A 12,683-nucleotide genomic window follows, 5' to 3' on the forward strand; every position below is an offset into this window, starting at 1 on the left:
GATGTTTTGGCTCAATCTGACGCACGAAAGATGAACTGGAAAAGTAACGGAGCCCTTTTTTCGATTTTCGTCTTTGTTTTCTCGAAAAATTCACGCAAAAATGTGCAATTTTGGTAACATTTTGACGTTTCTCTTAAATCTGTGTTCCCCGATAACATTCATCGATGGCATTCAGAATAGAAACGCCCCTAATTATAAATACGAAACGTCAGATGATATTCGACTAGAAATATTGAAATTTGGAGGAATTCAGAGGAAATATACAAGAAAAGATGTTCAGATCCGATTTCTATCCGTTTTTCGAGGTATATTTGATGATATTTTCAAACAGAATCATTTTGTGACAGTCGAATACATTGGTTTGCTGAAGCTTCAATAGGATTTATTTTGGTTATTTGAAGTGTTTTCAACGAGATATTCAAGCAGAGAAAGGACTGAAATGGTAGAAAACGTCTTTTTCTGATGGCATTTTTGCGTTTTGTTGAGATTTTCATGGAAATTGGTCAAATTATATAGCATTCCGTTTCATGTAAGTTGTCAAGGGAAGACATGAATATTTCATTTTGGACTGATAAATCGGTAGGTACAGATATAAATATTCGATTTCCTTCATATCTAACGGTTTTTTAGACGAAAATCATGAAAATTCTTCAATTTTATAGAATCTCTGTATCCTGTGATTTTGACACATTCCCTATAAGAAGCACAAATGCAATAACTTTCCCAACGTTCTCATGGGTGGAGGCAGTGAGTCGCGGCCTGATAAACTGAGGCGCTGCGCTACAGCAGGTTCGAATCGCTGCCAGTCAGTGATTTTTTTTCTTATTTTTCGCAAGTTATTAATTCTTATATTCTTTGGCGGTGAATGCTTTGGAATAATGAAATGGATCAATTTTTTTTGGTCTACTGTGTGAATGATTTGTTATTATACATAAATAGTTGTGTTTTTGCGAGGTTTTCAAAAAATAAGAATAACGATTATACAGAGTTTCTTCAGTTACAGTGCTTACTGCGTATTAGAGGTTTCCTGATAATAGACCTATATGAAAATCGGTATTATATTATGTAATATTAATTCCTACTAAATAAAAAATATTTTTTTATCCTTATCTCATCCGTTTATGAAGGGAATGAAGATACAAATTTTCAATAATTATTTTTTGAAATTTTTCTCTGGTAAGAATAATCCTTTCTTTCAACAACATTTTTTTATATACAGGGTGTTTCGTCACTTTCGAGTTTATAAGGATTGAAAATAATTCTTCTGTATAGGTACTAATTGCAAAACATAGCATAACTACTGTGGTAAGTAGTGAAAAACGTATTTACGGAAAAAAAGTATATTCAGACGTTTCTCGAAGTGAGTTAAACGGGATATGAGGAAACGTTTCGAAAGGAAAGAGGTGGAAATTAATTTTGATACATATTAAAAATATGGTTTCATTAGCATACAAAATTTTCTTCAACATTTAATACTAAAATACTGCCGGGAATAAAGTTTAACATGCTCCGCGCCACATTACATTGTTTTCTTCGAAAGTGAGTGGGTGCCTACCAAATTGAAAAAAAAAATTGGAATCAATTGGTCTATAAAGGAATTGTGAAAAATCTTTGATCATTCAAAATTGTGAAGGCAGAGAATTGGTACTAGAATTAAAGAAACAAATATCAAAACGGAAATAAAGCAATAGTAAATGATGGAATACATGTCGAATTTATGGTTCAAGGTGAAAAAATACTCCTCTATACCTCTCATTCAGAAATATTTTTTAATTATCAAGTTTATCCCGATTTTTGGGGCAAAGTAATGAAATCAAATATTGCCATTAGATTTAGGTGAGATCTCAGACAAAAATTGAAATTATAGCCTTGGATTTTATGTATTATGGAACTTTTCCATTCCATGTTCCTAGCATTGGTACTGGGGGAAATGCGATTAATCGAGCGCTGTGATAGACCAATCGTTATTTTTCAATAAATACAAATTTTACTTTTTAACTTATCGCAGAAATCGGTTACCATGCCCTGTTGTTTTTAGAAACAATATCATCGGATTTTTTGAAAAAAATTATTCTATCGGGTGTCACTAGATAAAGCCGATGTAACTCTCATGGAATATATTCAGACACATATTTTATTCGATAAAATATAATTTTCATCCGGTAAGCACATATCATAGAATAAGGCTATTATATTAAAAGAGACCAGAAACAAACTTTTTAGAACTGCTGACCTATAAGGTACTCCTATAAATCATGACAAGTGACATCTATTAGATTATCTGATCTATTCAACGCTTCAACGCATCAAGTTAATGCGACGATGCCAAATTTCCCACTATTTATGGAATTTCACTTTACTCGATTGATCTTATCTTTATAGCAGACGTACCCAATTAGTACCTAAGCTGTTAGGATATGATCGAGTACTGTCACTTATAATAATGTATTTGCATCACTAAAAAAATCCGAACTAAATGAGCATTAGTTGACAATGTTAGGGTAACCTTTCATTGCATATCTAATAGGTTTGGCATCATTGCGTATCTAATAGGTTTGGCAATGGTAATAAGTTTTGATGATTCGCATTGTTTGCGTTATTTCAATCCTACTCGGGGACGGGGAATACTGATGAAAAATGAAGAAAACCTTTTAAACACTTCTTCCTATATTTAGAATATTTATTCAAAGATGAAATCATCAAAAACAAATCTACATCTCAGAGTATCTCTCAATATCATTTTGAAATATCTATGGCTATACCTACATAATAAGTAAATAAAAAAGATCCTTTGGAAAATTCAAAATAAAATACAATAATAAAGAGCTACCCAGGTAAATGTATATCCATTCCATATTGATATTGCATATTTTATGTTTGCTCTGATCATAGAGTCGACTTAAATAACCATTATTGATCATTAATAGGTATTAAATAGATAACAGGTATCATGATATATTATTATGAGTAATTTATCAACAAATGCATTGTTTGTGCGTTAAATTGTATAAAATAATATATAATTCTAAATGATAAAATTCTCGATATTATAGAGTGAACATCCATATAGTAATTCGCATTTATTCGGAACAGAAAGTTTGAGCACCTCTGATCTATAATATGGGAGGGATACAAGATACACGTTAGGAGGACATTAAAATTTATTTCTATTGGTTCACTTCAAGTTGACCAATAGTTCACCCCTACATTTGCACTTCCGATGCAAGCTTGCCAAGGTTTTTTTTTGGAGGAATTTTACTAAGAATCTCAAAATAGGAATATATTTATATCAAAGCGATTATATTGTCAGAAAGCTTCGATTTTTTGTAATGATAATTCAAATTTTCACCTGAATACATAAATAACTGATATGTAATGATGTATGTAATGTAATTTGATTGTTTTAATTTGACAACGTTGCAATTCATCTGTACACCTGAAGAAAGATGAAGGAGGGGAATATTCTCCCTCAAAATAGCCGTTGGGGGGACGCTAAGAAAATTGCGGGAATTTCTACAAGGGCTTTCATTTCTCATTCTCAGATTTATTCTAATTCTGTTGAATTTGGTGTGAAGTACGTTGTTATTGAGATAATTTTTAATAGCTACTTTTTCAAAGTTCTTATTAGGAAGAGGTAAGAATTCCAATTAATCATTTATGTACATACTTATTTCTAATCAATTAGTTACATAATATTCAATTTCTAACTATCTTATCCAATATTCGGATATTTTTCAAATCATAATCAAATGAATTCTTCATTTTTTGATTTCATAACTGCATGTAATGATTTTCAATGACTGAATACCTTGAAGATAATGATTTTCATTTGAAAACGTTTGTAATATATTTCAATCAATCGATTGTTCTTGAAAACGTCAACGTAGAGGGAATGTCTATGGTTTCAATTTAATATTTAAAATTTTAGATAATCTTGCTCTGGAGAAGATTCAAAAAGATACATAGGTATCTGAATACATATTACATATTGAAATACATATTGGAAAATGGTTATCAAAAGATCGAAAAAAATTGGGAAAAAACCCAAAGGAGGTTTCAATGCGTCTAAGAAAATTAAACCAGGTAGGTACCTACTATTTCATTGATATAATATTTTCTACCTATGACTATAGGTAGTAGTCGAGTTCTCAAGTTTTATTGCATGTTGAACTAGGATGGTATTTGTACCTAAATTCAACAATATTCTATTTATTGAAGTTTTTGTTTCAACTTCTGTACTTAAATGGTGTTTCTGAATATTTGAAATTATTTCTATAAAAAAGAGGTCATCGAAATTAATCTCGGAAAAATCCATACCGTTCCTTTCTCAAAAATTATTAATCATCTCGAATTCCCAGTGTGGAGTGTTCTTCATTCCTGTACAGCTATGAAATATTTCGATTTTTACCTTAACTATACAGGGTGATTCACTTGGATGGCCTATTAGACGTTTATGGAAAACTATCCATAATTTTTAGCTGAACATTTGCGTATTGGGGTTTGAGACAATGATCTTTCCCCCTAAAATATTTTCAGATCTCTACAACTTTCAGTTATACCGGAAACAGACTGCTACTTCTTCATTTCAAATGGCAAACCCAGTATATTATTGCATCATTAGATAGCTTTTTTGATGGCAATTTCGGAAACATGCCATACATTGGGTGAAAACTCAACGGTTCATGAGTTATTGGGATTTTTATGAAAAAAATGCTGGAGATGAGGACTCAGTTTTTCTTAAATATTTCAGCAGAAAAAGCTTTTTTCGATACTGCAAATAAGTAGTATTATAAGACTGTTTGCGGTTTGAACCAAAAATGTACAGGATGTTCATAAGAAGATCATGAATTTGGACAACACAAATTCATCAAAACTCAAGATTTTCAAATGAGAACCTATATTTTTTATTTTTTCAGTCGATTCTACGTACAAAAATAGTGGGGGTTACTTAAGCAAACCCTTTACCTAAAATGAGTACTTCAAGAGTTATCGAGGAAGAACTTTAACTTTCCGGAAAACACAAAAAGAAACTAAAATTCGATGTTTGGTAACTAAATTTTACATTTTTCAATTACGAATAATACATTAAAATTCTTGGTATGTCAAATTTAGTTTTGGAAACATCGAATTTTGGTTTCTTTCTGTGTTTTCGGAAGTCACAGACCACTCAACACAGTTATAAATAGCGGTTTTTCCTCATTCAAAGTTCTTCCTCAATAACTCTCGAAGTATTCATTTGAGGTAAAGTAACCCCCACTATTTTTGTACGTAGAATCGACTGAAAAAATAAAAAATATAGGTTCTAATTTGAAAATCTTGAGTTTTGATGAATTTGTGTTGTCCAAGTTCATGATCTTCTTATGAACACCCTGTACATTTTTGGTTCAAACCGCAAACAGTCTTATAATACTACGTATTTACAGAATCGAAAAAAAAAGTATTTTTTCGAAAAAAGCTTTTTCTGCTGAAATATTAAAAAATGTGAGTCCACATCTCCAGCATTTTTTTCATAAGAATCCCAATAACTCATGAACCATTGAGTTTTCACCCAAGGCATGGCATATTGCCGAAATTGCCATCAAAAAAGCTATCTAATGATGCAATAATATATTGGGTGTGTCATTTGAAATAAGGAAGTAGCAGTCTATTTCCGGTATAACCGGAAGTTATATAGATCTGGATATATTTTAGGGAGAAAGATCATTGTCTCAAACCCCAATACGCAAATGTTCAGCTAAAAATTATGGATAGTTTTCCATAAACGTCTAATAGGCCATCCAAGTGAATGACCCTGTATAGTTAAGCTATAACAATGTAATTTTGATGTTATAACAAACATATGATCCATGACTGAATTCATGATTCATGATTAAATCTCTCTTGATGGTGACAAGATAAAAATGCTTTTAAACATCTCTGTCTTGAATAATGTCATGTAGGTATCATCATTGCATTTGTGTGTATCTCATATACTAAAATATACTCATTTCATAAATTTTTTTAGATATTTCCAATTCGACAAATCCTCAACCGAAAGTACCTCCGCCGTTCGAAAATGTTAACAATGACAATTTGAATTACAATGTTGTTGAAGATGCGGAAGTTAATTCTGTAAGGGATAGGAGTATAATCAGGGGAACGCGAAGTCAGAATGATTTGAGATTTAGTTTAGAGTCACGCAATCATCAATGCACAACAAACGCGGCAGTGGCAGTAGCATATAGTAAAGTATTTCCATTCAGTTCATGGGATACCACAATAATTGATAATATTCTCGATTATGGAGATCAGCTTTATAAAAAATCCGTAGCAATGCGAACGTCACAAAATGCACCTGATCTATTCGTTGTAGAGGTGTATCCAAATTTCATCATTGCGAACGTATTTTATTCATTACGAGTAAATGAGATGGATTCGGTGACGGGGTTTGTAGGATTAGGAAGACGAGGAGAAATAGATGTACCCTTAGCACAAGGCATTGAGAGAATTTTTCAAAATTTCGAATGTGCTATTTTTACGTGTGGTCTTTTGTCGACTGGCCTGGCTAAAGTCGGAAATTCCATTTATTTATTTGATTCCCACAGTCGCGATAATAATGGAATGGGTATTGAAGAAGACGGTAAGGCCTGTTTACTTAAATTTTCAAACGACCAAGATTTGCTTAACTTCATGTTGCAAAACTATAACAACGATTATTTATATACCTTAGTCCCAGTTCGAGTAGAAATTGGTTCCGTCGGTGATTTATCTGATGTAGTTGATTTTCATACGTTGACATTATATGAAAACCAGAACTCCAGTGTCGTTCGATCACAAAAATTTCGAACTAAAAATATTTCTACATTTAGAAAAACAAATCAGGTGACAACTGAGCCAGATATGGATTGTTCTTCTTCGGCGTTCCCAGGAAAAACCATAGGTATTACTTCCCATTACCTGGGTCCAATGAATCGAACATGTTCGTTCTGCGACGCCCTTTTCTTTAATAAAGAATACATGACATGCTGTAATAAAGGCGCTATCAAACTTCCGGAACAGTCCGTCTATCCAGATTTATTGAAGGCTTTAATAACGGATGCGCATCCTCAGTCAAGTAACTTCATCAAAAATATTCGAAGATACAACACTCTATTGGCACTTGGTTCAACCTCCTTCGCCCGAAGAGAAGGTTTAGCGAGCGGAGCCCCAGTGATCGTTGTATCAGGGCAAATATACCATCGATTATCAGATGTTGATACGCTCAATCCATCGTTTGGATCTTTATATTTTATAGATTCTGGAGAAGCTACCAGAAAGAGGACGTCCAATAATGTGCACGACGGTTGTGATTCTAAATTATTGCAACAAATTGATGCGCTTTTGAGAAAAATTCATCCTTTCGCACAAATATATCATAATTTAGGTAAAAAGGTTTTGGAAGGGCGAGGAATCGGCGGAAAAGACGTGATTCCTCAATACGGACTCTATTTTCATGGCCAACCGGATACGGATCGGAAGAAACATGCGGCTCCGACAACCTCTAACGAAATAGGTGGTGTTTTCAGTAGTGTCGACGGGGATGTACCTCCACCAGGTTCAATTCGCGTTTATTTGATAGGAAACAACTCGCTAGGCCAACAGAATACTTATCGAGATATTCCAAAATTGTCGCCAATCGTAGATGCATTATGTTACCCTTTGCTTTTCCCCCATGGAGAATTGGGATGGTCGATAAGTTTAATGAGTAACCGGAGCGGAAAACGTATTTCAAAACGAGAATTCGAGTGCTATCGTTTGATGAGTCGATCCGGCAAATTCAATCCAATTCTTTTTTGCGGACGACTTACACAACAATTCATTGTTGATAAATATGTGGAAGTAGAGGGTGATCGGTTACATTATTTACGTACCCATCAAAAAAAATTACGTGCCAACAATTACGTCGGGCTGCAAGATTATGTTGCGCGTAAATCAGCAGTCGAATCGGTCGGAAATGAAAAAATCGGCAGAATCGTTGTACTGCCGAGTACTTTCATGGGAGGTGCACGTTTCATGCAGCAAAATTACCAAGACGCGATGGCGATTGTGGCAAAATTTGGTAGACCCTCACTATTTGTAACATTTACATGCAACCCAAATTGGCGGGAGATTACGGAAAATATTAATAGTAGTTTATTGAATCCCCAAGACAGACCAGAATATATCGCCCGTGTTTTCGAATTGAAAAGAAAGGCATTTTTCGAGGATATTTTGAAAAAGAAAATTTTCGGCGAAGTAATTGCGTTTGTCTACGTAATTGAATTTCAAAAGCGGGGTTTACCACATATGCATTGCTTGATATTTTTAGATGATAAGGATAAATTACGCAATCCAGAAGACGTAGATAAAATCATATGTGCCGAGCTGCCAGCGGAAAATTCGCAGCTTTTCCAAATTATTATGTCAACCATGATCCACGGTCCGTGTGGTGATCGTGCTCCAAACGCAGCTTGTATGGTAGAGGGTGTTTGTTCGAAAAAATATCCAAAATCATTTTCGACGAATACAGCGATCGACAAAGCTATACCGATATACCGACGGAGAAATGACGGTCGAACAGCAGCGTTTACGAGAAATCGTATTATGTGTACCGTTGACAACAGGGATGTAGTTCCGTACAGTCCATATCTATCTCAGAAATATGAAAGTCACATAAATGTAGAGGTGGTTACGACGGTTGGAGCTGTCAAGTATGTATTCAAATACATAAATAAAGGGCCAGACGCTGCCATTCTCCAATTAAAAAACGAAATTGTTTACGACGAGATAAAAGCGTTTATAGAATCAAGGTATATTTCCTCTGGCGAATCAGCATGGCGTTTGCTAGGTTTTCCGATTCAAGGAAGAAGTCACGCAATATCTAGATTGCCGGTACATCTCCCAGGAGAGCGAGTCGTTTATTTCGAAGAAGGACAAGAGGAGGTGGCTTTGCAATATCCAAAATTGAGCCGTTTAGAAGCATATTTTCGATTGAACGTTGAAAATGCTAGCGCACGTAAATTCAAATATCTCGAAATTCCGTTATATTATTCCTTCAACGATCAAGAACATCGATGGATAAAACGACGAAAAAATTGCGCTGTTATACCTCGGTTATACACAATCAGTCCAAAATATAAGGAAAAATTTCATTTACGCATTTTACTATTGCACGTCGCTGGACCAACTTCCTTTGAAGATCTACGCACGTTTCACGGCGTAATGTACCCAACTTTCACAGAAACGGTACGAGCTAGAAATTTAATCGCCTCTGATCACGAATGGTTCAAAACATTAGAACATGCGGCTTTGGTTGATATGCCAGGTTCTATGAGAAAATTATTCGCTTATATGTTATGTTTTTGCGAGATTGGAAATCCAATAGACCTCTGGGAAAATTTCAAAAAATGTATGTTCGAAGATTTTATCAAAAAAGGATATACAGAACGTGATTCAGAAAATCGATGTTTGCGCAGAATCAGTTACGTTTTAAATGCTTTGGGCAGAAATTTGTCAGATTTTAATTTGCCAGAACCGGAGACTGACTCAGAAAATGACATTCACGATATCGACGAAGAAAATAATCAAATTGAAAGAACTAATGTGGAAGAATTCAATCCAAATAACTTGAATACAGATCAACGCAATGTATTCGATCGAGTCATCAACGCATTACAGTCGGATGTAAATGACAGATATTTTTATGTCCAAGGAAGCGGCGGAACGGGAAAAACTTTCATTTATAATGCTTTATTAGAGTATTGCGAAATATTGCGTATTCCGGCCATAGCCGTTGCATTCACAGGAATCGCCGCATTACTTCTTAAGAATGGAAGGACCGTTCATTCCACATTCCGATTACCCTTGGACTTTAACGCAGACACCCGTTCGTCAATAACCGTACAATCCGAAGAGGCTGGATACTTAAGAAATCTTCAACTCATTATTTGGGATGAGATATCGATGGTGAACTACCACGTCATAAACATAGTAGACGAACTTCTTCGAGATATATGCTCTAATTCAGAACCTTTCGGTGGTAAGTGCATATTATTCGGTGGGGACGTAAAACAGTTATTACCTATAGCTCCAGGTCGCGTTCAACAGGTTGAATTATTTTTCACAAACTCTAGAGTTTGGAATAGATTTCATGTATTAAACTTGGTTCAAAATATGAGAGTAAGGGAAGGCGAGGAAGACTTCACTTCTTGGCTTGAAGATCTCGGACGCGGTATCATCAACGAAAAAATAACCAAAGATGGACAAGATTGCAATGATTTAATCTGTCTTCCTAATCGATGCTTAACGGATAATGTCGTTGATGAGATTTATGGAGAGCTTAATACCCTTACACCAGAACAGCTCTCTACGCGCGCCATCCTATGTCCCAAGAATGATCATTGTAATCAACTCAATGACAGAATTCTCGATAGATTTTCCGGAACTCTTACTATAATTCATAGCAATGATAGTGTGGTTTCGAATGACGAAGACGAGATTGCGAACTTCCCTGAAGAATATTTAAACACTATAACACCCAGTGGAATGCCATTGCACGAACTTAGGTTGAAATCAGGCGTACCAATTATACTTTTGCGGAATCTATGTTTGCAAGATGGGTTGATTAATGGAACGCGATTATTAGTATCAGCCGTTACAGACGTTCTTTTAACAGCGGAAATTGTAACTGGTCGTTTTGTAGGAAAAAAAGTCCTAATTCCACGAATGGACCTCACTTCGGCCGATAGAAATCTACCTTTTGTACTCAGACGACGACAATTTCCAGTAAAAGTTTGTTTCGCACTTACTATCAATAAAGCGCAAGGCCAGACATTTGATCAGGTCGGAATTTATTTGGATAGTCCAGTTTTTTCTCACGGGCAACTTTATGTTGCGTTCTCGAGGGCTCGATCATGGAATGGCGTAAAAGTGGAAATACATCACTCGCGAAATCAAGGTAAACTGAAAAAGTCATCAAAACAAATTTTTACTAAAAATATAGTATACAGTAGTATTTTGAATTCAATTTTAATTTGAAATATAAAATTTCCATTAGTTCACTTTTAATTTACCTTTGATTCTTCCTTATTTCTACAAAGAATAATTATTGTTTGGAAGAAACTTTGATTCTTGAATTCAAAGCTTTTACAGTTATGTCATCATATATTATATCAATCAATAAAATCTAAAAAAAAATGGTATCATTCGCGAAAATAAATTTCAATAAATTCTTCTCAACAAACTAAATCAAGTTTACGCCTTTCGAAATTTAAATTAATAATTATTTTGTATAATCATTTGATTAATTATTTATCATGAATTTTTTTTTGCTACCTTATGCCCTCACGTATTTCTTTGAATGATAGATCAGTTCTGAAATTTTCTTTATACTTTTAACAAACGGACGGAGGTACTTAAATAATAAAAAAAAACCCAAGGAAACTCATGGATCTACGCAAAATAAGACTCTTCAATAATAGGCTACTGAGAGTAAGTTCACATGGAAAAAGAAAATAGACCATTTAAATGAATTATTATTTTCAAAATTCAGAACTCCCCAAGATGATATGCAGTCTGATTTTGTTATGAGTTATTCAAAAACATCCCGATTGCCGAAGAAGAGCTATGTTATTTAAGATAAGTGATTGATTCCATCAGCTGAAAGTTTGCTTCAGTAACTTATGGAAATATCCAAGATTATATCAATTTTATTTGATATATCACAAATGATAACTTTATCACTGATTTTTATCTTTTTAGATCTATAGGAATATCAATGAGCATGATAATAATTGGCAATATCAGGTCATTAATGAAAAATTCTAAAAGAAATGGGCGATGGTTATACAACGAAACAAAAACTCCACAAAAAAAACACAGCGGAAGCTCAATTTTAAATATATATGGTTATGATGACTGAATGTTCTCCTAAACGAACAGTGAGGAATTCTTTCATAATGGTTACTTAGAGGATATAACAATAAAAAAACAAAGGTAAAACCGAAAATATCTTCTTCTGCGAATGATAAGATTTTATTGAATATTTTTCATGTTCCATATTGAAGATGACGAAACTTTGAAGAACCATTACCAGAAGTAATTTTGAAGAACAAGAAACGGAAGACAAAATTCATGAAAACCATTATCTCCATTGGTTTATTTCAATGTTATAATCAATGTTTTGTTATTATATTTTATCATTGTAATGCATCATTGGGTTCATTCCGATGTTTTACTTAATATTCAATGTTTAATAATCAGATAGGTGTGTTCAATTGTATAATTTCAACAAAACTTCATTTATGTTCTTTTTCAAATATATATTTTATCTCTCATTACAAGAATAAGTTCTTTTCATTATGATTTATATAATGGTCAACAAACAACTAGAATTTTGAAGGGTATTTTTCAAAAAAATATTTTAATAATAAATCTGTTTTTTATTTGGATTATCAATTTTCATTTCACTGTTGTTTCACCAATGATAATAATAATATTCATGAAATTAATAAATTAATTTTATTTCTTCGGAATTCTTTTTTTTTAACAATTCCCCATCAACAATAAATTTCAATTATCTTCAGTTACGAGCCAAATAGCTATAAAATATGGTAAATCAAAAAATTGGATTTCAATTAATTTCAAATTATTATACAATTAAATCCACCCAAAAAATAGTTCTATGG

At 33.5% G+C, this 12,683-nt stretch overlaps 1 protein-coding gene across 1 annotated transcript; it reads left to right on the top strand.

Moving 5' to 3' along the window:
- The first annotated feature begins 767 nt into the window (after nucleotides 1-767).
- Nucleotides 768-12,388, top strand: LOC123672758. Its single transcript, XM_045607031.1, has 5 exons — nucleotides 768-3,634; nucleotides 3,929-4,083; nucleotides 6,005-11,487; nucleotides 11,549-11,991; nucleotides 12,063-12,388. Exons 2-3 carry the CDS (start codon nucleotides 4,008-4,010, stop codon nucleotides 11,032-11,034), a joined length of 5,106 nt encoding a protein of 1,701 aa, XP_045462987.1. The 5' UTR covers nucleotides 768-3,634; nucleotides 3,929-4,007; the 3' UTR covers nucleotides 11,035-11,487; nucleotides 11,549-11,991; nucleotides 12,063-12,388.
- The last annotated feature ends 295 nt before the right edge of the window (nucleotides 12,389-12,683 follow it).

The sequence above is a fragment of the Harmonia axyridis genome, chromosome 2, assembly GCF_914767665.1.
Source record: "Harmonia axyridis chromosome 2, icHarAxyr1.1, whole genome shotgun sequence".
In the NCBI taxonomy this organism is placed as follows: Eukaryota; Metazoa; Arthropoda; class Insecta; order Coleoptera; family Coccinellidae; genus Harmonia; species Harmonia axyridis.

Coding starts and splice junctions, on each gene's coding strand:
- LOC123672758 (XM_045607031.1), top strand. CDS start 4,008: ATGGTTATCAAAAGATCGAAAAAAATTGGGAAAAAACCCAAAGGAGGT. Junction 4,084..6,004: donor GTCTAAGAAAATTAAACCAG/GTAGGTACCTAC, acceptor AAATTTTTTTAG/ATATTTCCAATTCGACAAAT.